This window comes from Sparus aurata, chromosome 5, assembly GCF_900880675.1.
Source record: "Sparus aurata chromosome 5, fSpaAur1.1, whole genome shotgun sequence".
Taxonomy (NCBI): domain Eukaryota; kingdom Metazoa; phylum Chordata; class Actinopteri; order Spariformes; family Sparidae; genus Sparus; species Sparus aurata.
In genome coordinates, this window is record NC_044191.1 from 30,418,347 (window position 1) to 30,444,545 (window position 26,199).

Genomic DNA, 26,199 nt, shown 5'->3' on the forward strand with positions numbered 1-26,199 from the left:
AAACACAACATTATCCGCCATGTGCACAAACAAAGCACAAAAACACACACACACACGCGCACGATCAGCCAATAAACACAGTTGTATGTACATGCAAAAATCAATAGAGACAAACACCAGGAGTCACTGGCACAGAAGCTAATTGACCTCCTTTATAAATCTTGATGGTTGTTAATAATTGAAATCGAACAATATAAAAGAGCGGGAGAGACGGAGAGAGACGGAGAGAGAAGATGGACGAAAAAAGATGAGAGAGGACCAAAGGTAGGGCGGAATGTGGGAGAGGATGGGAGCGATGCCAGAAAACAGGGAAAGAGCGGGGAAGAGAAACATTAGGAGGAAGAGAAAGGGAGGAGAGACGAAGGAAAAGACGAGAGGAAATCAATACGAGTGAGATGGCAGCAAAGGAGGAAAGAGGTCACAAATCACCCAAGCCAATACGGTGTGTGCCAATAATGTATGCGTGTGTGTGTGTGTGTGTGTGTGTGTGTGTGCGTGTGTGTGTGTGTGTGAAGTCACGGGTCAGTTCCAGCAGACTAATAACCATTCACACTTTGGCTAATGGAGACAAAGTAAGTAACCTGGTACACAATATGTTATTAGCACACTTCGGGGCTAATGGAGATATACTGAGGTCGTACGCACGCTGCTTACGCAAACACTGGAAATGCCCTTCACAATAAGATACGTTATCCAGACAAATCATGCCGCTTCATCGCCGCAAGTCGCGTGAATTCGGATGGAGGTGATGTTAGCGTGTTTTAGCAACGACCGCTGCTAATTCCATTCTACAGAAATGCAGTGTGCGTTTCCTCTCTTGTTCTGGTTCTGTATCACATGTTCCTTCCCTGCTCTGGGGCCGGGCCTGCGTCGAGACCCAGCAGCAGGTCGAGTTAACAGCATTTTTCAAGGATACCGTGACAGCCGGCGGAGCTTCTTAGAAAACCGAGCCTGTTCACTCCAGTTGGGAGTGGACCTCAGTGACCCCTGGGCCATCCTACCGCCCCCCCCCCCCCCGCTCTGCTCCCACCATCCTCGGCTCGTGACCTTCACCTTGCTTACCCTCCCTCCAGATGTGACTACATGTCAAGTAATTTATAGAGCTGTCACGAAGCTCACACTTTCCTGCTCGGTATACAGAAAACGAGGTGTTCTTAACAGCTCATCAGGGGGCGTCGCTCTTTTAAATAAGAATCCAAGAAAATATCTGAAATGTGTTGCTTCATTCGGCAGGCGGTGCCTTGCTCTCTAGCGGGTGCTGATCCTAAATACACTCCCTGTTTCCTCACTTTGTGAAATGCAATTGTAACTTCAGCTTGTAACCCAAGTAAAGCAGTGCAGGCACTTCGGTTTTAACAGAATGCAATTAGAGCAGATTACACCTGGTGAAACTTACTCGAGTGCAGGAGACAGAAAGCAGGAAGGAAAGGAAAGAAGTCGGGACACAGTTGTGAGCACACACTGCGGGAGGTAGCATAGCTCCTGGGCTAACAACAGCATCCTACCGGTTGGAACTGTATTCCTATCCTTTTAGTGCTTTATCGCCATTACTGTAAATTAATAGCCTTGCACTCATTGCATCTGCTGCTTGCATTATTTCTCCATCGGTTATATAAAAAAGGATACAAGCAAGTGCTTTGTTTCCCATTGATATTTTTAAAGATGGAGGACACATCTCTACCTGCACAGGTGATGTCATTTTGTCAAGTCTTTGGGGGATGTGATTGAATGTTAGAGCTGCCGTATTGAGGTCGGGCCCAAAACAACCCCCACCTCAATCGCGAAAACGTGTCTCAGCGGTCAATCGCGACATCACAGCCCTTTTTATCGCACCACGTGACACATTAAGACGATCCAACTGGCTGCGAGTCCAAGATGTCACTGCGGGGCCAACATCAGAGACGCTAGCAGAGCAGCACGATATATATCAAGCAAGCAGAGACGTCAGATAAGTCAGACCAACATGTTCAACAATACATCTGTAAACGTCACAGTTTACAGGAATAAACAACTTTGCCGATTTCACATCATGTCTGCAGTGAAAAATGAACCGCCTGTTGTATATTCGGAGGTGACTTTTGTTGCCGGTGCGATGTCACTTTGATTCAGTCTATAGAGTTGTCATAGCAGGAACAGCACAGGTGGAACAGATGACATTAATGGCCACCATGTTTTCTGCGAGTGTCTCATTAATCCTTTTCCAGCGAGGCGGCGCGTACGATACAGGGAGACAGGGAACACCAAACGGAGAAAAAAAAAGGAGCCATTGTTAATGTTATTAATTACTCGGGTGCGTTTCCGGCTTGTCACAACGTGTCAAAGTGTCGGCCACGAAAAAAGGTCGACTGTGATTAGTCGTACTTTTTGAAGCCCTACGGCTGCTGTTAGGAGATACACAATGCTTTATGACTGCGAGGCATTATCTGTGACTGATGATGCATCGGCAACTTTTATGTGATGCATTACACGCTTTGCGGAGTGTTAATTTCGTGTCTCATTATACGACGGTGTCCTTTTGTTGCCGTTTTTGTTTCTTTCACGTCGTTCCTCTCACAACACCTTCTTTAATTCATCCAATAACTCTGGTGGGTTTTGTTTTCCTGTCCTACACCCTGCGACGAGCAAATAACTACTCATTCTGTTTGACAAGAGAAGCCTTCTCGATGCATTTTGGTGCGAGACGGCGCACACAAAAGCTGTTTAGCAGAGAACAACTTTCGAGCTCGTTTCATTTGTGTTTCTTACTTTTCTTGTGTACACTTCTACTTTGTTGTTTCTTTTATCTTGATGCCCGAGATCAAAGAAAAGACGCGTTTCTGCGCTGAGGCTGACTTTCCTGTTCCTGCAAACAGCGATGAAACACACAGGGGGAAAGAGAGAAAGAAAACAGCACAGCAGGATTCGTATCATCTTTCTCCTCAGTGTGACTCCCTCATATCTGTTGGCCTTTCCAGCCCTCTCAGAGGCCCCCCTCCATCAGCATCCCTCCATCATCCCATACTCCTTTTCGGTCTCAAGCTCAGGGTTTTATCTGCCTCTGCTCTCTCCCGTGTCAGTCGGTGGAAATTAGAGGAGAGCACAAACCAGCGTGGAGCGAAGAGAAAGGAGGAGAGATGAGAGGAGGGGGGGGGGTGGGGAGAAAGGAAAAAAGAGAGAGGATGGGACAGAGAGAGAGAGTAAGCGAGAAGACAGAGATAATAAAAGCAGTATGGGGGCCATAGCTTCTCGCTGCGTCTGTGAAGCAGCGGGAAACAAAAGGGGAGAAAACAGCTTACGGAGTTTAGGTTTTCACACAGATAAACAGCACACACACACACACACACACACACACACACACACACACACACACACACACACACACACACACACACACACACACACACACACACACACACACACACACACACAGCCGCAGACCTACAGTAGCTTTCCATGTGATTCACTAGAGCGATGTTGCGTAACGCACATCTAGTATTCATAATCTCTTTATAATCTCATTGTCTTTTGTTCTTGTTCCTGTACAAGAACAAAAAAAGTGCATTTGCAGAAAAACTTAGTTCATTATAGATTCTACTTTTCTCTTCTTGTCTTTTTTTTTTTTTTTTAAAGGAACTTTGAGAGCCATTTTCCTGGAAAATGCTCCATATCCAGACGTCTCCGAACCTCAGCTGCTCTCGATATTGCATAATGCCGCCCCCAGTTTATTTATTTATTCATCATATTTGTACGTATGTATTATGGTACGCTTAAGAGATTAAGTGTCCTGGAGCGGCACAAAGCGGCACGCGGCCAATCGATTTTCTTATTAAAGCGACGTTACAATGTGATATGAAGCATAATTAAAGCCGAATCGGAAGCAGTCCAGACATTTTAAACCACATCCAAGGTTTTAAAAAAAACCCTGATGGTTGTTTCAACTCAAAAATACAACTCTGAAGTGAAATCGAATCGCACTTTAAAAACTTCAGATGTGGACAAACTAAGACATCAGCGGTAAATGTGGCTGCAATCGAAACTAATGTCGAGAATTAACCGGCCTTCGTGGTGTACATAGGGTTTTTTTTTTTGACAGGTATTTGGCAGGCTGAGTGATCCCGAGCCTGGAAACTCACGGTGGCCATCGCAGACAGTATGAGAGTCTAAATCCATGGGGCGTTAATTGAGCAGAATTTCTTCTCAATCACGCACTGTCTGGAATCCAGCAGCTAGCAAATGAACTGCTGATGGGAGACTAATAAATGACTAGCAGCTGCGCATGATGTCAGCAAATGAGCACAGAGATGGGAAGAGAGGAGTAAAATAAAAAGAGGGGAACGAGAGGAGGCGCTGGATGCCTTTTTATTGTCGATGCACATACGTTACGTCTGATTACGGAGCTGCGCCGATGTTCAACGGGCTGAACATCTCTCACTTCTCGCTTACGGGAAACTCAAATAGGTTGCAAAGGGAAAGAAGCGTCGGATGATAAAGGTGCACAACCTCCTCGGGGCGCCTGAAGTTTGTCGAGAGATAAAGGAAGGGTTTAGAAAAAAATGACGCGGGAGGGAAGAAGAGAGACAGCGGATGATAAATGAAAACAAACACAGAGGGAGAGAAAAGAGAGAAAGATGCTAAAGAGAGGAAAAAAAACAAAACAAAACAAAAAAAACAAGAAAGAGCAGTGATTAAATATTCAGAGAGATAAGGCCGGGGAGAGTCCGGGGGGGGGAAGAGATGGAAGGAGGATAAAAGAGAAGTGTTTAAGGAATCACAACAAGCTATACGAGGACGATGAAGGAGGGGTTGGAAGAGGAGTGCAGCGACAGACAGAGACTCCAACATGATCTTCTCCTCTCTCGTTTTCTATATTTGAACCTGTTGTTTCGCTCCTCTCATGTTTACCTCTCGCAGGTTTTGTTGTTTTTTTTTTGTTTTATTCTCCCCATCCTCGGCTATTCATGTGCGACAGCTGAATCAGGGGGAAAAACATCAAGCCGCACTCGCTCAGTTGATTCTGTTCTCTCCGTCTTGGGTTTTAGTTGCTGCTGCGGCAACCGGGACGCCGAAAAAACCCACATACATACACACACACACACACACACACACACACACACAAAGTCAACCTTTGGTGGGCGAAGTCGATGCGTCTGAAACAAAGGTTCTTCTTTTTTCACATTTCAATGCAATATAGAGACTCAAATATCAGAATGAGTGAGTCCATGAAACATGACTGTTTATTTTGCTCCCCTGCCTCGAAAAAAAACGAAAAAAAGAGCTCGGCAATCCAAAGACCAACATGCCGATTTGTGCTACTGTTGACCCCTCTTGTATATTTCATTCAGCAGCCACTATATATAAATACATCTCAGGAGTTTTCAGCCCGTGTTTAATCACCGGCTCTGGGGACTCGGAGCTCATTAACAAAGCAGGTGGAGACCTCGTCAGCTGAACTCGTGTCAACCTGAAGTCCAAGAAAGCAGGCTGTGTACGTCTTTGTCTTCCTGCCAAAGCCCAGCAGCGTGATTCATCATTACCTAGCCGGCAGAGTAATACCATGTGCCGTCAAGTGACAAGTGTGGAAGTTTGGCGGCGGTCCAGTACAACAACACTGCGGATCCTATTAAACCGTCCTGTGAACATCTCGGTGCAGCGCCGGTGGTGCTGGTGGAGAACAGCTGCGTGCACACACACACACGGCCGACATGTGACCCGGCTCCGCGCACAAATGGCCGAACATCTGAATAATCGGTTTAACCTGTTTGCTTACAGTGCGCCGATGAGACGACCTGGGAAAAATGTCGGCCTCGACGCCAGGATCGTGACAATTTTATGACAAGCAGAGCGAAATATCATCAGGAGCAGAGGAAATATGAAGAAAAAATGAAAAAAGGGCTCGGTTTTATTTTACAGCTGTGCACCTTAGATGTGCGAGAATAACTTTTGAATGTTCTGCCCACAGGAACACTTAGTTAGAGCAGCAATTATTAGTCGATTTGAGAAGATTAAGGCAACATTATGTAGCTTTTGTGCCTCAAAATCAGATCGGATGATGGTTCAGTGTCTGGTAGTAGGGTGGAGGGGTGTGTCTTGGTCTCAGCCACTGCAACTTTAGAGCATTACGCACGTTTACTTCAAGATACAAGTTTTAAACACATACCACTGTGATGATGCAATGAGTTGTGTTCGTAGGGAGACAGATTACACTACGGTACGAGAAACTGCTACAGACCTGGGATTTTGGGGGAGGCTGCCAAATCGGACAAAATGCCAATTTCCCCATTAAGTTGCTTTAAGTGCGAAATATTTTGATAAAAGATTAATCCTCTCAGTCATTTTTCAAGGAAAAATGTCAAACCATTTGCTGGTTCCAGATTCTTAAATAAAGGGATTTTCTGCTTTTCTTTGTCATTTATGATATTGAGTAAAGAGTGTTTGGGTTTTGGACTGTTGGTCCGACAAATGAAGCTAACTGAAGACGCCACTGTGGGCTCTGGGAAACTGCAAATATTGGCAATTTATAGATGGAACAGAAAATCCATTAACCATGAAAATGACCGGCTGATTCAACGATAATGGTAATAATCATCAGCTGGAGCCTTACATGTAATACTTGAAAGCAATAACTGTTATAGACACTTTCTTAAGGGGCGGCTGTGGCTCAGGGGTAGAGCCAGCGTCTTGTTTGCGTCACTGGTTCGATTCCCCTGGTCTGCATGTCGAAGTGTCCTTGGGCAAGGTACTGAACCCCAAACTGCTCCCAATGTTCTGGTCGGCACCTTGCATGGCAGCCACCGCCATCAGCATATGTACGTATGAATTACTGTAAGTCGCTTTGGACAAAAGCGTCTGCTAAATGTCAATTAACTGTGTATCAAATGCATTTATATTGTGAGCTGTTTTCAACCGCTCCATCTGTTTGATTGACACTTTTTTTTTTGTGTCACGAGTCCTTGTTTGATTTTTAACCAGCCGAGTGGAAAACAGAAGCTGTGTGTTGATGCCATGTTTTTTTTTTTTACCCACGGCGGTAATTTCAGTTCTCCCGTGTGTTAACTGACATGAGAAAGCACTTAAATGTCAAAGGTGTCTTCTACAGCCAGTGTTTTCTTTTTTTTTTTTCCAAATGTCATGAATTCTACAGAAAAAGTCAAACAGCCCCTTCACTGACTTCCCTCTGGGTTCCTGTCTGATCTTCCCGGTATCTGATCCTATCCTCTCTCTACTACACTTCCAGTAAATCTCTGTGTGGATGTGTGTGTGCGACTGCCAGACTTCACTCACCTGAGTTTTCGTCCACCCGCTCCTCCACGGTGTGGTCTTTCTGATGCACCCACTCGCTGTTGCACTTGAAGTAGATCTGCGTGGCGGGCGTCGCCTTGCAGTAGAGATTGACGGGTTTGTTCTTGACGATGTAGCCTTCCTCGGGTTCGAACAGGAAGTGAGGTAAGGGCTCGGGAGGGTCCGAGGGGAAGGTCTCCGGTAGCTCGCTCAGGCTGAGGAAATCATCGTCGTCTCTCACTGCGGAAGGAGGGGGAAAGAAAAAAAGGAAGGTTAAAACTGCGACTGTGCTAATCAGGGAAGTTTTCCTCCAACTCGGATCAGTTTATCGACTTGCTTTGAGGTCTTAACAGCGAAGATCAGAGAGGAAATTCATTCAGTCGTTCATTATCCCTCAGTGATTCACACCAGTGAGCAGCGTTGTACCCTGAACCGAGTGTGTACGAGACAATGTCGCTCCCATTTGATCACTAATAATTGCCGTGTCTCAAGCCGCTGACCTCGACGGAGTACAATTTTCTTCCACTGAGCCATAAAATGCACCTTTAATCAGCACCTGATTGTCTTGTCCATTCGTGGAAACCTTCTGGCTATCAGAGTCATTTATATATAAAAAAAAAAAGAAGTTTGGGTTTTTGTGAACCTACAAAGAAGAGGGCATTATGGGTAACAAAATGTCCCAGAGGCCCTATCAGACTGTGTTTCTGTTACAGCTAATACGCTATGATAACTTCCTCTTCAAGTGTGTCTTTTCACTCAAAGGTCATCGCTGCCAAGATGTGCTGCTATTGGTCGACAGCGTGAATTTACCAAAAAGGTGTCTAATTAAAACTCCTTCCTCCACCGCAATCGATTCCAATCGGGGACTTTTCCAACTCGTCAATCAATATCGTCCCTTAATAATGTTTAAGCTGACATCAGAGAGTCGAGCCAGACGGACGAACTAAACAAGACAGAAGTGCTCCCTCAGCCTCCTCTTCCTCCTCCGCCTCCGTCCTGCTCGCCGTCCTCCTCCGTCTTTTCACTGCGTCCAAACTTTCACGCCCACCCGTGGCCCCAATCAAAGGGACCCCGGGAATGTTTTGTCACCGGGTTGCCAAGGTCACCAAAACACAGAGGGATTACAAGAGCAGGTGGGAGGGAGGGAGGAGGAAGAGGTCTTTTCTTCCTCTCTCTCTCTCTCTGACAGACGCACACAACACAACACAAAGCACATACTGTATATAAAACGTGCACGCACACGCGCACGTTTCCTCCTGACTTGTAATTCCTCTCCACTCCATCATCATCCAGTTTCATTAAGACCGTCTAGACCTCTTTCTCCGTGTGCCGATTGCCTCACCTGGAGGAGCTGTGACTCATGGGAAAATTGTAGCGCATAGAACATTTTTTGACTCCTTTCCCCTTTCCTGTCCCAGCCACAAAAAAAAAAACCCAAAACACAACATTGTGTCATCACACACACACACACACACACACAATCTTACAATCCTTGACTCTGGTGTGTGTGTGTGTGTGTGGTTGTGGTCCTTATCTTGGGGAATAGCAGTGCGCTGAGAGCTGGAAGCTAAAAGGAGCTTAGGTAAAAAGAAAAAAAAACACACACAACAAGACACAAATAGGGGGAAAATGAGTCGGCAGCGTCCCAACTTTGATGTCATGAAGCTGACATTTTCTCTCTTAGTTCTGTAATTAGTTCTCTGAAAGCAAGGAAATTGGGAGACATTTTCGCTGCATAATTTCATTATCTGTGGGGCATTTTTTTCTTCCTCCACTCTCGGGCCATTTATCCAGCGTCATATTCATCCACTTCACGCTTCTCCCTCTTTCACCCGTGCCATTTCTCGTGTCTTCATGCTTTCTCTGCCACTCACCGCTTCACACCCTCCTGCACCCCTCCCGCTTTTCACTTTGCCCCCCCAACACCCATTCTCACCCTTATTTATCATTCAGAGAGCTGGAGGGAGGGAGGGAGGGAGGGAGGACGGGGGGGGGCCTTCATTGCTCTGGAGCGACAGCTATAAAATATTGATTGGCACAAGAAACATGATAGCCAGAGAAAAGGGTGGGTGGATGGAGAGAAGGGGAAGGGAAGGAGAGAGAACATTTCCCCATGAATAAAAGCTTTGTCTCAGAAAAAGCCTACAGTTTCCTCCCTCTTCTGCTCCTCTGGTGCTTTCTCCTCCTAAACCTTCTCCCGTCCTCTCGTTCTTCCTCCTCTCTTCTCCCGCCGCTCTCTCCTGATCTCCTGACAGAGTGAATTACCGATCCTAACAGCCCGGCTCATAAACGTCCCGTCCTGAATGCTGTCATCAATAATGGATGGCTGTAGCAGAACAATGTCCAGGTTTCGATTTACGGTATGTAGTAAATATGTACCACGGGGCAAAAAAACACATTTATTCCCCCTCGCTCGGCGCCCGTAGGCCTGCTCACTTCAGAAAACCTACAAACCCGACCAATAAATGTCCGTAGATCTGCTGAAGGATGATGTCATCGGAAGTGGCCAATCATGTTCGACTGTCAGCGACGATGTGAGCTGATCTATCGTGTGAACGGAGATAGTGATGGATGAATGACAGAGGGGGAGGAAGGAGCGAGCTAGATTGAGGGAAGAAAAATAACGTGCACCGGGACTCTATCATTAACATCAGTGCTCATGGTTTAATGTGTCAAATACTATAAAAAATATAAGAAGAAGACACTCACAGCAGCATCCATTCAGTTTTGGGAACCTGTTCTATCAAGGTGCTGCTGAACCGTCTCTTCCAGTACTTTACATTTTATCTCTTAATCAGTGTTTGCCCGCAGGTCGATAAACAGCTGACAGGAGACGGGAGGAGGAGAGCGAGGGTAGTTTGGCAATTAGTTAATCGAACGTGGATGGCATCGTTCTCTCGGACGGGTGAGAAAAAAATAAATAAAAGTAGCCAATAAAATGCGGAGATGTCACCAAATATACTTGGGCGGCCGTAATATACCTGGGCGGACCACCCGAGTAAAGTATATGTGTGGGAAACTCTGCATTTCTGTGAAGGTTATTTAGAACAAGGTGATCATACTTGTTAATGTTAAAGGAATAAACATTTTCTGACAAATCAGAAGTGACTACTGGAACATTTAGGCCATGTGAGTGAATGTAGGTCAGGTTTTTTTTTTTTTTTTTTTTAGTTGAATGGAAGTTGATGTCAAGCCAACCCAAACTAGATTACTGGATTAAAGATTCAAGAGCCAAGGACTGTTGACCTCACCCCCCCTTAAGGCCAGGGTCCACGTAGGGCTTTTTCTGGCAGGAGCTCTGGGATAAAGCACTTGTGCGCTGAGGGAAACAAAGCTGCACGTTGGCTTTAACTGACAGCTGCCAATGCTAATGGCAACACAAGGCCGACTCCTAGCTTTAAAAGCACAACACTCACCAGCAACATTCAGTGTACAGCGCACAACCTGCTCCCACAAATAAACTTCTCTGTCTCAGTTTCCATCTGATAAAGCTCAGGATAGACCGACACAGCCAGAACAAGCCTCTCCTCGATTTTATGTATTACCAGGGCAACAGGTGATGAGTTCTGACTGATCAAATGTATGAATTGTTGCCTGAATAAAAGCAGCAGTGATGACACCAGCGCCTCTCTGAGAAGTTAAGATTCCCAACTCGATGCGCCCAGAGTGGCGGCACATAAAAGCGGAGCGCTCACCAAAAAGATGCTGGGCGCAGGGATCACAGACACGGACCCTAAACATCTTAAAATGTATATGGCCAGTACCTTATAGGCCAAAAAGAGTTACCCATAAACCACTGAACTTGTCCATCACGCACTGTACACACCATGCCACGCCACGTCGTCACACACCAACACCCATTGCCACCAAAAGTAAATCATAGTACTGTGGGAAAGACTGTTTCTGCCAGGTTTGCTGAGAGTGAGGGGTGTGAGATGCTTCAACTGTGGACATTGACCAATCCGAAAAAAGATGTCCCTAACAAATGTTAAAGGAAAATGACCTTGAAGCCACTTTTCAACCGTGTTTGAGACAAGCGTTAGCGAGAGTCTGAGGAATTCAGAGGTATGCAGCCGTGTCTGCCTCCTAAATCGAGCCCGACGCGGCCATATAGGGTCAAAATGCCTCATGGATAAGGAGTGTGGGGTTCTGTATCTCTGTTCCAGAATGTGTGTGTGTGTGTGTGTGTGTGTGTGTGTGTGTGTGTGTGTGTGTGTGTGTGTGTGTTTGGGTCTTGTGCTCTCGGTAAGCGGTCTGTGATGTGTATCAGTGCAGTAGCCGTGGAAATCATGAGGTCATACTTCAGAACGCCTTATCAGCTAGTTAGCATCGGCAGCAGCTGCGAAAACATGTACGCAAACAGAAACAGGCACTCTCGCTCTCTCTCACACACACACACACACACACACAAGCACACACACACTGACCGTAAATAGTCATGTAAACACACTCTTTATACCCCTTTACCCCTTATCCTCTCCCACAACATCTATCAACAACACGCAAACACAACTCAGTAAAACAAGGCTGCAAAGATCTTTATCTATCTCAGACACTTGTACTGCCAAAGTCCCACATATTGCCTTAGAAGAATAACACAACTATAACACACCCACACCAACACAAAGGTGCAGAAACAACTGCGTACACGACAAGGACGTGAAAAAACACTTTACATGCCATTTCAATGTTAACGAACACAGGGAAATACGAATACCCATTCCAAGCGCCTATATTACCCACAACTCCCGCCCACAATCATACCCCAAAACACATATATATACACACACACACACACACACACACACACACACACGGTTACTCTTTACTATGAACACGTTCAATAGCCCTATTAGACTCTTGAAAACGTTTAGGGACTTTAGGGCCATTGAGGGAGAGGTGGAAAACGAGAGAGTGAGTGAGGGATGATGGGACAGCAGGGAGATGTGCATCACCGCTCTGGAATTAGATACATGAAGCCGCACATTCCCCAAACACACACACACACACAAATGTGCAAGCACGGAAAAAAACACATGCAGACAGGAGGTGCACGAGCATGCAGGCAAACCCACAAGAGCACGCCTTCATCCCTCATCCATGCACACACACACGGACACACACACAAACATGCATGCTAGAAGATGGAATTATCTGATCAGCTATTCACGAACAGTATAGAGCAGCACTTCAGTGTAGAGCGGCACTCTCACTCCATGAATACAATCAACCGCCTGCGTCCCTCCCTCCCTCCTTCCCTCCCTCCTCCTCTCCAACTCCTTCAGAATTGCCGGAGATCACAGCTTTAAGACGACGACGGCAACGACGACGAATGGATTGTGTAATTCTCTCTTTTTCGGAATCATCTTTTTCTAACCCTCCGCTGGGGATTCAAGCGCTCAACTTTCTTAAGTGTTTACTCTTTGACTGTTAAATTATTCATGCTTTGAAACAATAGCTACACGTGTGGGTGAGGTTTTGTTTATCCGGTTTTTGCCTCGAGATAAACTGGTAATCTGCGGTCGTTGAGGGTGAGGATATAACTGTGAGCAGTATTTTTTTTTTGTGTGCTCATGTACCTCCAAAGAAGGTATTTGCTGGAATAAAAACAAGACGAGCCTTTTCAATCTATTCAAGTAATGTTTTTTTTCCTTTTCTTTCAGCGGCATACGCCATTGTGATTTTGCGCAATGAGTTTTTGGTGCAAAACAGCTTCCATTCACCGTCTGTAAAGTCCAGAACTGTTTACAAAGGGACACAAAGCCTTGAAAAACTATTGGATCCAGTAATCACACACTTTATATCTTCCCATCTTTCCGCTTTTCCCTTTTTTCTTTTCTCTCGTCCTCATCCGGGCTTGTTTTCGATATGATAAGTGGCTCCGATGAGGGTGATAAAGTAAAGGACCGGCAAAGTTATGCTGGTTCACAAAGTACATGACAGAATGCACGCTGCCGGTGTGCGGGTGTGTCTGGGGGCGCATCGCTCAGAGTCAAATCTGTTTATAAATGTGAGATCAAGCAGCGGGTTAAGTCAGTTGAACTACTTGACATAGCATGCCGCGGAATTATTGGCCGCGTCCTGGAGTGTCGCGCCCCCCCCCCCCCCTTTGAAATGAGACTCCAGGCGACTACAGACTGCCTGCGTCCATCTGAAACTTAATCAGGGTCTTATCCTCAATCGGCACTTTGATAAAAGCCACATTATTCAAGACACGAGTAGACATGCAAAGTGAGAGAACTTAATCACTCCATTAACTCCGTCCAAAGGGATCACTGCATTTACATATATTTGGAGTGCAAACCCCAAAAATTCAAACATACAGCTTGATGCAAACATATATGCATGTATAAGATTTTTTTTTTTTGGTACTGGTTCTATTCTAAGGTAATTTTTGAATCTGTACTTTGATGTGACGTTGCATTGAGGTGCATTGTATCATATTTGTTTCTCAAATGCGCATTTTTTGTGTGTGTTTAACCAAATCCAGCACATATGAAAACCAAATTATTCTCTGTGGGCGAGGAAATTCCACAAAGGCCGGGTAGCTAACCACGACAGAAATAACTCTGGAAAAGATATAATATAGCATTCGCAGCACACTCCTTGTCACAGCCAATTATATATCCACCAGGCTTTCGGGGGGGCCTGTACTCGGCAATTCATAATAGCAGAAAGTACTTGAAAGCTAGAGTATCTCAACATGGGAGCAGACGGTGACAGCTGGTTGGCGTCCTCTGACTTTCATTGTGTGTGACATGTAAGGCCCCGGCTAAAGCCTGGGACTAGATTTACGACCCGGCCCCGCAGAGGGGCGACTCTGTCAGGCCACAGCTGGGCTCAGTTAAGAAAAAGAGGCAAAGAGGGGCACTATTTTGTGGAATGAAAAGAGGAATAAATCTGAGGGTGTCCTGGTGGTCTGGTGGAGAGGACGCGTAGCATATACACATGCAGAGTGAAGAACTTCTCAGGCTACACACACTCTTAACTTAAGGCAAGGTTTGCATATGACATTAATGAACAGACAGAAGTAGCTTAAATTGCCATTAAAACACAATACTGCGTTAAAGATAATGAGCTCCTCATCCACCATGCTGCTAGCTATAGCTCATGTTGCAATGTTACAACACATCATCAAATCAGCATTGCCATCTAGTCAGCAACTATGTGGATCTGCTGGACAATGAGGTCAACTGACGTTCAGAAACAGAAGTAAGAAGACCGGAAATATCACAATCGCTACAGATGCCTGAAAACAAGATTGCTGACACCTTGAAGATTGACCATCCTCCTCGTTTATATCCTTTTTCTTTCTCCTGAAATCTGTTTTTCTTGCATATGATTCTTACATTCAGTTCCGCTAACAGTAGCATTCACATCAATAGACCCTTTCACGTCCCCTGTTCTGTGGGGTAAAACTCAGAGAATTCAGCCTGAATACTTACATTATAGACCTACACACCGACACACACTCAGCTCCAGCCACTTACAGTATATGAATATTAAAGCCCCACACTCACACCCACATACACACACACACACACACACACACACACACACAAGTGGTGTCTGTGACATGCATATTTTATTTATTTCAAAATGATAATTCTGAAAGCTGCCTCGCCTCTAGTTATCAGGTCAGAGCGCAGTGTGTGGTGTGTGTGTGTGTGTGTGTGTGTGTGTGTGTGTGTGTGTGTGTGTGTGTGTGTGTAAGGAGAGCTATCAATGTGCATGCATTTTTAAACAGGCACAGAGTAAGTCTATGCAGTAGTACATGTTTATGCATCTGTATGTGACCCAGATGCGTTTCAGTGTGTATTGTACATTTGAATATACGCGGACATACAGTCGGTATCTAATGTTCTTTAGCGTCATTCTGGAAGTGTTCTGTAATAGCTACATTCAGGAGCTGCAGCCTCTGATCAATCATTTGGCTAAAATAGGTCGAACAGCATGCTTCAGAAATGTCTAACTTCTTTTATTTACTTTTTTTTGTAAGCTGTATTTGAGTTTTTCCTCCAGGGATGCTCGGTCAGTGGGTCGGCCCGCCACTTCAATCCAAGCTGAAACACCTCCGCAACTGCTTGATGGATTACAATGAGATTACATTTTTACAGACATTCAAGGTCCCGAAGGACCGAAGCCTGCTGACTCTCTTGATCAACCTAATCAGCCTTCTGTGCTACAACACTAGATAGACTAATTGCTGGAATACCAATCATTTGCGAGAAACTCTCCAGTGAGCGGAATAGACAAGAGCCGAGAGATCTGAATCTCATCGTTCAGTTTTATATCATGAGGTCACGACACTCCAGATGAAACGAGAAAAGGCGGAGGGGGGGGGGAATAAAAAAAATGTTTCATAGCAAAAACGTTTATTTGCAACACTCGACTCGAGGCGTAAACAGCCTCTCAGAAAGCTGCCCGGTTTGAGATGGAGGCGCTCACCAGCACACTCACAGTTGGACATACATCACACGTATACAATCGGGCACAGTCGCATTTTAAGCAAGGACACATACAGCACAGAGCAGCTGACGAGTGGGCGCTTGCAGGTAGGCAGTGTGAGATCACTCAGTTGCCATTTCTCATGGCTGCCTCTGCCAAACGTTGCACGCACAAACACACACACACACACGCGCGCAGCGACTTCACAGGACCGTCTGTGCGTCTGCGTTCGTCCTGACTGACAACTGCTGCACTACAGCTTCCCTCTCTTCCTCTGTCATTGTCTCCCCTCTTCCGCACTTCTGTTCATCTTTGTCCCGCTCTCTCCCCTAAAGCCGGCTTCCTCGCTTCAAGCATCTTTCCGAGTGTGATCCTTTCAGCTACTTCTTTTTTTTTTTTTCCGATCGGCAACATTTTCGAAAAGCAGCTTCCTGTGCTCAGAAGAAGAGAAAGACAAAGAGAGAGGGGGGGAGTTGAACAGTGTACCGTTCCACGTGAAGAACTGGGGCGGAAGCACGCCTAGTTTGTCCTGAAATGGCTCTTAAGCCACCACTTATCTCCAGTTTCGGTGGTGCGAGTCAGCTTTGGTGTACCGATACACCTCAGTGGACAGCGCAAGCTGGTCCACAGACAGAGCTCGTATCTGATTCCTCCGTTTCGTGGCCGGGCACCAGTCAGCGGTTAAAGCTTTTTCGTACGTGTCCTTCATATGTGTCTGTAACGTGGGCGGAACTCTAAATGTCACACTATCAGCCGCAGCGATCGTGGTGAGGCCAGATGAGAACCAATCTGTTTCAGTCCTCGGCCATGCTGCGGGTTTTAATTCCACCTCCTTCTGAACTAGGTCAGTGGTGTGAGGACCAGTAATGGCGGGGCCATTTAGGGCAAGTCTGCCCTCTGCCATCTCTCAAATCCTCCACTCGATTCAGTCACGCCAAGGTAAAAGCCAGACTACGCTGAACTCAAGATGAGAAGACATTTGTCACATTGGAGTTTTTTTTTTTCCACAACTAGGCCAAGCAAGTTCACAACATAATGCTTGTGTGTTTCTTTTCCCGGTGTGATTCACTAAGCTTCTTTAATAACAGGGTCTGTCTGAAGCTGTAACATGCAGTAATATTGTGGCAACACCATAAGAGAAAAAAACGGACAAGGAAAAGAAGGAGAAAACATTCTTCTCGGATGACAGTCAGAGAAAAACTATAATTTTGCCTTCAAAAACCACAAAGAATGGTTATCGGCTATACAATGCACACGTTTCCCCCTCGTATTACACACACAAAAGCATGCGCACCACACTTATCCACATGCAGATGTAATGTCTCATTCATATGCATAGTCTTATGTAAGCTTGTGGGGGTACAAACTTGTGCGAGTTGCTGTGTAATGTTATCTTCCAGATGGATTCTGCCTCCCTTATCCCAGGCCTGAGGGAAAAGCAAGGCTTCGCTTTCATTCATGTTCTACTATCACAGCTCCGCATCACTATTAACACAAGCAGCCAGCGCGGGGCAGTGCATTAGAATATCAAAACGTTGGCCGGGGAAGGACTTCTGTTTTCAGGGAGATAGGATAATGTTTTACTGGGTGCCTGACAGCTGATAGCGTGTGCGGCTGGTGGTGTGTACGCCTGTGCTGTGTGATCCACGTCTCACTACACACCTGGGTCTGTGGTCTGTGTTCACTGTGTGTGTTTGCATATTTTCCACCTGTCAGTATCCACCTGTCTACATGACTGCTTCCTTTCCATCTCGGTCTGTGATGTCTGTCCTGATTCCTTTACGAACCCGGTTTGTATGTTCATGTTTCTTCCGCGCACCTTTCTCTTGGTTTTTCTGTCCGTTCTTTGCAGCCTACTTTCACGCTCCTTTTGCTTTGGTGGATTGACATAGATTCAGCCTTCCCTCTTCTTCTTCTTCTTCTTTTTCCTTTTCCCCAGGGGCACATTTCACATGGACCTCTACTTGCCAAGCCACTTTGTGCATGACGACTGCTGCAGCCTTGTCGCTACATCCTATGTGTTTTTTCCCTCGACGTTTTTCCTTGACCTCGACGGAAAACATCGAGAAATGACGTGATTCAGACTTCATAAAGACTTCCAAGGAACCGTTGGACAGAACCATATCCTTACCTTTAGTAAAGGATGTGACTGTGCAGCCTTCGCTGAAGGACACAAGAGAAGAAGAACTAAGCGTCTTTCCATTCAGAGGATTCAACCAGCTCCTGTCATGGCTGCCCACTTATATACTCCTGAGTCATTTCACTCAGGGACCAAAGCGGCAAAGTCTTTCCGACTCCTCCTCATTGCGGCCTTTTCATCACCTTTTACATCTTCTGTCTTTGCGATACATCCGCGTCTCCGTGTTTTCCTCTCCTCCTTTCCCCCGTCTCCCGTCTCCTCATCCCCATTGCGTCCGATTTGCTCCTCCTGTTTTTCGGCAGAGAGGAATTAAAAACACCACGCTGAGCCCAGTTTCGTAGATTATCTATTTGGTGCGGAAGAACCGGCCCAATACACACACACACACACACGTACACGCACACACAAGCACACAATAAAATAATAAAGATGGCCTCGACTCAAATGATAAAGAACAGCTTATGGGCTTATTTCATTTGAAGATTTCCCCATATTTTGGCTATTTTATTCAGAGCTGAAGATAAAATTGGATCAGACATTTCACTGCTCATGCCTCTCTCCATCTGGAGGCTCACTGTCTCGCCTTCTTATCCCTCCTCCTCTCCGCCGTCCCTCCCCGACACCCCCCCCTTCCTTCCTTCCGACGGCACGACTCCGTCTCTCTCCCTCCGCCGAGCCAAACTCTCCTTCTCCCCTGCTGTCTGCCTCCTCTCCTCCTCCTCAGTCCTCCCTCCATCCTTTGCCTCTTTCTCTCTCTCGCTCTCTCTCTGGCATCTTTCCACACTTCCCGCTCTCATCTTCTATCCCCATTTCTCGCCTTCCCATCTTCACTCTCTTTCTCAACACTTTCGCCTCCCCGCTTTGGTCTCTGGCATCTTTCTACTCGCTGCTTCCCCCCTCCAGCCTCTTCCTCTCAGCCTCCTCCCTCTGTTACATCTTCGACTCAAACTCTTCTCTCTTTTTTTTTTTTCTCCATCTCACTTGATCTCTATATCCTTCCCTCCATCCCTCCATCCCTCCTCAGGCCACTATATATAGAGCCTCAAGGGGGTTTCATAATGGACTTCTGCATCTGACCTTATTACAGACACATTACTGACCATACTTCTCAACCTGCCTTCTTCTTGCCCATCTCTCTCTCTCTCTCTTTCTCTCTTCCATGCATGCTCACACACAGTAAGCCATTGTATCTCCGATCTCCACTTTATCTCACTAATGTGCATGCTCCTCCATACTCAAACTAAAGCCCTGATGGCTAATCTATCTCTAATTCCATCTTTTTTCCTCTCCATTCTCCTACTCCACCATTCTGCTGTCCTGTGGGCCTCATTTTGTCGCAATTAATTTCCTCCTGATCTTAACAAGATTTAACAACACTTGGGATTCGCTTGTGAGTGTGTTATTTGTCTTCTCTGGGGAATTCTTGATTTTTTTTTTTTTTTTTTTTTTACAACATGAAAATAAGAGAAATCTTAATTTGTTTTTGAGCTAACATAAAAAACACATCATTAGCGTCGCTTTCCTCCTTGAAACCAGTAGCTTTAGTGCAAACTAATGAGCTAGCTCACAGCTAGTGTCACCTATTGGTTTTAAAAGACGAATGCCAGCTCAGCTAGCATGCCATTTTGGAATCTCGAGTGCCGACAGGGGGAACCGTGGTGAGCCATGGTGGGAGCTCGACGAGGACAAAAACACGGAAGTGCAAAATGTCAAGTTATTCCTCTGACACTATCGCCATTATTTTGTCCTTCTTTCTGTCTGATCCACTGCTGCCAGAGTCCTAATTAACTTTTATCTTAGGTCCGCTACCCTCACAAGTACTACTCTCTGAAATGAGCTTCGCTCAAGCTTGTGGGAACTGGAGCAGTGGTTACTGAGCAGGAGAGCAACAATCTCGAGAGTGTGTGTAGAGAAAGAAAGAGAGGCCGATGAACAGCACGAGAGGAACTGCCTTATTTTTATTCAACGTTATTTTGGTCAAATCCTGGAGCTTTTTGAAATGACACAATGGGCTCTGAATGGGTTTCATCGGCCTCCGGGGAGAAAAACATTCCCAGACCATAAGAGACTGAATCACTGATGCACTTAAGTGAAAAAGAAATCAAAGAGGGCCTGAATGAGATCTGTCATGGAGGTTTTCACACCAGATGTCTCCGCCCAAAACCCAACACGACCTGACATATTTGGGACAGGTTCAGACGTAAAACATAATTACTGGGACATCAAATGTCACAATTAAGTATAATTTTTTGTCATTAAATCACAGTGATACATTACTTGCAGTGCGGTGATGCTCTTGCACAAATGCACTTCTGTGCAGTAGAAGAAGCCAACAGGTCGTGACATGCCAGTGAGCTGACTTTGAATTTGTTCTGGGCGGTTGAGGATTTAGCCAGGTGATGAAAATTTAGGGAACAAGCATGAAATGAAAGGCACTCGTCTGTAGGGAAGGACTGATTATCAGTGTGGATAATTATCAAATCTGAGCATTTTTTCTCGATCATCGTGTAGTCACCATTCTGTGGTCGCACTCAGTGTCCCGCCCACAACATCATCTGACTGGTTACAGGTCAACGCTAAGTTTTGGACAAAAGATGATGTTAATCCTTGTGCACAGTCCTGGCTAGGAGCTGACGCGACTGGCTTGGATCAGGGCCAACACTTCACTCCTGGGCAGCGTTACATTTCATAAAGCGGAATTTAACATATATTTTTTATCTTTTACAGAAGGAGCTACAGGGCGAGATGATCAATATTGTATATAGCAGTCGAGTGGCTCTGTATACAGAGAAAACTTCATCCATGATTCAACAGATGAGCTCCGTTGACTGCGTGTTTGCTCTTCATAGCGAAACACGTTTGCATGAGCATTAAAAATTCAATTATGACATACAGTTAAGTCTAAGATGATTTCAACATGACCCTCGACATGCCCTCGCCGTGTTCCCGGCGCTATAAACAGTACTCAGGAGAATAAACATGTGGCTCCTCGCTCGGATGGGGGCGGGGAATGTGTACAGCGAGCGTCCCAGTTGTTCACTCGCACTTAAATTAAACACGGCCTCCAGTTCATAGGAAATACACGGACTCGTGTGGCTGCAGATAGCTAAAGGAGTGTGTGAGTTGCTCTGTTGTGTCATTGGCTTGTTGACTGGTGGTTGATCGCTAACCATTTTGACATCTGGCCCAGATGCAACCCATTGAAGCTTGTGAGCGCAAAAAACAATAGTGGAGCTAGCAGGCCCGGGTATACAGTTCAAAGCTGCGAGAGACTTCACAAGCTCAGATGGCAGCAGGCAGCAAGACTACAAAAATGCTTTTCAAGGGGGCAAGGGGAATAATGACTAACTTCTGCCAGTGAAGTCTTTCCACCTCACAGAGATATCTTGACTTTATTGTGAAGCATTTCCCATCGCTGGGCCTCGGAGCAGCACGAGTGGCGGCGTGAGAGGGGGGACCGTTGTTAACAGGGGAGCGGTTGAAGCCCCGTGGCTCCATGTTTTCACACTTTCCTCAATGAGACGGCGAACTGAAGCTCAAACGCGGCCAGCGCTTTTATGTGATTTCTGGACGGATCAAAAGATAATACTTCTGTAACAAAAAGGTTTGGCTCCATTATTATGGAAAATCAAGCTGTGAGGGTGAAATATTAATAAAAATGAATATCAAAGCGCAATTAAAACGATTACAGGAGGAACACTGAAGTAATTCCGGAGAAGTTCTTTTCAGCTTCAAGTCGAGCTGAAATAAAGAAAAAAAATGCCTTTCAACCGTTTTAGATCGAATCCACAGTCGTCGTGCACCTGTTCGACAATATGTGCCACACAATATGAAGTCACTTGCACTTAATGTGAGCCTGTCTGAATCAGTAACATCATGCCATCCGCCCGTCAATCACTCTCGGATGCCACAGTAGAGTGGTTTGACCGGCCCTCTGATCACTTCAGGTTGACACAGAAAGCTACTTTGACGTGCAGCAGACGGGAGTAACTCACATTCAGTACTAATGCTACTGGCCACCATGACACCATGAAGTCCCTCCCTACCTGACAGTATAGAGGAACAAATATCCCTCTGTCTTCTGTTTCAGCTCGACTGTATGATAGTTAAGAAGCTGCTGCATGGGAACTATTTTATCTTTTCTTCAGCGACTCTCCCTGTTTTTGTTTTGTATCCATAATACACAACTAAAACTACAAGCCATCCCACCTCAAAACAAAAGATTCCTTCCTGTTTCTTATCATGAGAGAAAGCACAGAAGTCACTGCAGCTCGAACCACAAGGCCGTGACTTCAGGTGGGGGGAAAGCTAAAGCTATCAGTCAGCACTGAACATTAGGGAAACTACCGTGGCGGAAACATGGCTAGAGGTCGTGAGTTCATTCCCAGGTGATTCGATTGCAACATTCATTTCCATTTCAGGCTATTCAGAGAAACAATTAAATTCCACGTATCAGAGAGTCAACGCACGGTTAATTATGTATTTGCGAACCTTAGCCGGTCAGAAAATAGGCCGTGGCATTATCAAGTATGAAGTTCAGATTCAGTTCACGTGGAGAGTTAACTGCATGCACCATTAACTTTTACTTGACTAGTTTAAAAGGACTAGATTCTTAACAGGCCCCGGTCCCAGCGCTGAGGGACGCACTGCATTAGTAACACATGGTCATACATAAACAAGGAGGGGGAAGAGTTCAAATGTGAGAACGGTGGATTTCATTTCTTAGACATGACCTACAGGGATGATCCAGTATAGTGGTTTGTTCATGAAGATCTGACAATAAAACAGGGATAAAACCCAGAAACCTCTGAAGACGCTTCTTTCATTATACGTCACACAACCGCAGGAGTAAGTTCAATTACACAAAGTCAGCTCCATACTCCATGTGGCTCCATACTGTAGGGCAGCACTTCAGCAGCATACATAAAAAAGGGCCATCAGAAAGTATTGTGATGCCAGGAAATGACCACTGCTAAGGGAGCAAGGTTAGAAGTTCAAATCCTCAAGTCAACAAGCGACTGAGTCAGTGTGTTTATGTGTGGCTCAGTGTAAGAGAAAGATGTATGGATATGTTGATGGGCTGGAAGCTGAAGTTGCCCCGGGGCTACCAGTGCTGCATGACTGGCTCTTTTCACAGAGGCCCCACACAAAGAGGTGCAGTGAACAGGGGAAATAACAAGAGGTTAGTTAGTTAACTGGGGTCACAAGGGCAAAGGTGATGAAGCTTTTAAGTGTGTGTGCGTGTGTGTGTGTGCGCGCGGGGGAGTTATGTTCAAGTCCTTGCCTGTCGTCGTGTGTGTGTACGTCTGATGTATCCGTGTGTGTGTGTGTGTGTGTGTGGCTGAGTGAGCCATAAAGAAGATGTGCTGTGCGATGAAAGAGCCTCTGTGCAGGTGGACGCTGAGGTCAGGAGTTGAATGTTGTGGGGGGGCCAACGGAGAAAATTCACTGCATGACTGAATCTGTTTGCAGCGGGTCGCCCTGTCAGAGAGCTGATGAATGGGTTTTAAGTGTTTCGGGCTCGTAAGCTCAAAGGTAATGGACTACAGCTGAGCGAGTCGGTGCTATTGTTTTCAGAGGGCTGGCATGTGGAAATTATATGCTTGTGGACGGTGCAAGTTCTGACAATGTTTAAAGATCAATCAAATGTCCTGCGTGGTAAAATGTTGTGAACGTTTAATGTTGACGATATCATTACCGCTTGATTGTAGCTAAGTGGATTTTTTTTTATTTTTTTTCTGCAGCATTAGAAGTTTTGCTTAACCATGTCCAGATTTGGTTTCCAGGGCAAGTCACGTGTTGACAGCTTTAAAGGCGTTTGCTGACATATTGAACACAAGACACAGGCACTACTTTTTGGATGCCCTTCACAACAGATACACATACATATACACAATTTGTATGCATCACAAACTTTGTAACCCACTGACATTTTGACAAAACCTTATGTTCATGTTGGGAGGGGAGTTGCAGGTGACAAGGCTGCCGTGCCAGTGACCACTGTTCAAGTCTGTGTTCCAACGTTTGTAAACTCGACGCCACTGTGTATTTTTAAGTTGTGTTTGTGGCGACAAAAATAAGAAGGTATTTCAAGCCAAGACATGATGTTTACCTAACCCTAACCGATTGGTTTTTGGGCCTAAACCTAATCAGAACATAAGCACAGCGTTGTAACAGGAGAAAAATATAAAATGTGGCTTACAGTTGTGGTGTTTTTCTGTTTCTTCACAGTTTTCTGCAACAAAAAGCCTCGATTAGGTTTAGGTAAAACATTTTTAGGTTAGGGTATACCCTTTCACACAGTTAAAGGCAGGATTGAAAGGATAACTTCTGCCATTTCTGGTCTTTTAGCCCAAAACACAAAGCTATGACTTTACTAAAAAGCTTGACTGGTCAGTTGCAATGATGATTCCTGTTGTTACCTGAGTTCCGGGCGATAAAACAGACGGCTAATGAGGTGAAACTTCACCACGCTGAGAAGTAAACTGATGCAAGGTGCAAAGAAACAGCATGGAGTACGTACCAATAACACATGCAGTAAATGAATTTAAATGTGAATACGGGTCAGCAATAGTCACAGTCTAGCGACAAACCTACAAAAGTCATCATACGCATTATGATCTATTGATTATCGAGGGAATAACTCGGTGTAATGAAAACACAAAGTAAAACAGATCCACTCAGACGGATTCTGCAGACGGCGGCACCGCATCCGTGCTGTAATTGGAGTTAGATTACTTTTACAGTGCGAGAACAAAGACTCATTCTTGTTACATCAGGTGTCTCACAAGGCCACGGTGTGCTTGTCAGAGTGCAGTGATATGTTGACACATTTTCTCGACCACAGTCTGGGGTCATTTTAACAAGGAGATATTTTAATCCCCGCTTCCCCGCCTTATTCTCAAATACAGAAGCACAAATTCCCTGAGGATACAGGGAACATCACAGGCTTTCACCTGGTTTCCTCTGCTCTGTAAGGACACAATGTCCTGTCGACATATCATCATGTTTGACTGTACATTTACAGTCTAAGTGCATGTGGCGCGTCTTTGTGTTGTGAAGAAGGGTAAAGCTAACGGAGTAAAAAGGCCAAGAAGAAAAGAACAGCGAGCAGGAGGAGAAAAAAGGGGAATGGAAGTCGGAGGGAGCCAAAGAAAGAGAACAAAAGAAATGGTGGTGCAGGAAAAAAAAAAAGTGCGAGACCGTATGTGATCTGGAGTCCTTGGAGATGCTCTTTCTCTTTTTGCTATGTCGCTTTTTCTTCCTATGGCCATTGATCTCTGTGTTTGCATCGACATTCAGGGATGCTGTGCAACCACTTTTCCCCTCTGCACACCCTGTACAAATTATTACATGAAAGAATATAGAATACAGTACAACCTCAGAGAGCAACGCTGTTGTAGTGTTGGCTGAAAAATACAACACGGTTGAGATGAAAAGGTTGCTGAATAAATTTGAAACACTGAAGGCACCAAAGAAAAGCCTTAAAATCCTTGATAAAAAAATAAATAATAATAATAATCTTCTTTCATCAGTGAAGTAATTATCTGTCTGACAGGGATATGACTATTTCCTGGAGAGGAAGATGATGAGATATGATTGAGGGTGAAACAAAAATGCACATACGTCCTTTTATCTTGGAATAAAAATCTTCATTAGCTACGCAACATTAACCCAGAGCTCACTCTCAACACAGGATGACACAGCAGTTTGACAAAAAAACAAATCTTAACTCAAGGTCCGCTCTGCCGCCAGCTGAAATCCTTGAAACAAAAAAAAAAACTAATGAATGCATGAAGTGTTCAGATTGTTTTTTGTCAATACCAACCCTGCTTTTATTTCCAAAGAGAACCCGACATTATTTCTTTATGAGAGTGCATTTGAACACTCCTGAGAGAGCAGAACGCACTCCCCTGATTATCTACGAGGTTCACCGCAGTTCACTACATTGATGGCCTCCGTGGTGCTCGTCCGGCGACTGACAGGACGTGGCAGTTATGGGCTAAGAATTATACTGCAGGAGCAAAAGAGCTCTGGGGAGGTTAATGCGGTGCGTCTCTGAGCCCTTTGTGGAACGGATAAGGCTTTATGTAACACTCCTCATCCTACATGCAAACTATGCACGCTTGCTTGCTTGGTTGGTTGGTTGGTTGGTTGGTTGGTGCGACAAACGGGTAGGATGACGTGATATTAAAACTCCAAACTGACACAAGTGCCAACCTCAATTTTTAAGTGCACGCAGACGCAGGTTCTTGGTTAAGTGGAGCTCTTCAACTGTACGAACCCTACGTGATCTTGTGGTCTTTGTGAGAGGCAAGAGCATCAGACAGAGACGGCGATGTGGTGTGAGAGCG

The 26,199-nt window shown here is 45.3% G+C and overlaps 1 protein-coding gene across 3 annotated transcripts in view; it reads right to left on the reverse strand.

The window, feature by feature from the left end:
* The window catches only part of LOC115581182 (netrin receptor UNC5C-like), a 382,877-nt gene that overhangs the window by 103,416 nt on the left and 253,262 nt on the right, over window positions 1-26,199 (reverse strand). For all 3 annotated transcript variants that reach the window (XM_030416078.1, XM_030416077.1, XM_030416079.1), the window contains one exon: window positions 7,261-7,497. In XM_030416078.1, coding sequence (XP_030271938.1) covers window positions 7,261-7,497 — 237 coding nt within the window. The remainder of the gene's footprint in view (window positions 1-7,260; window positions 7,498-26,199) is intronic.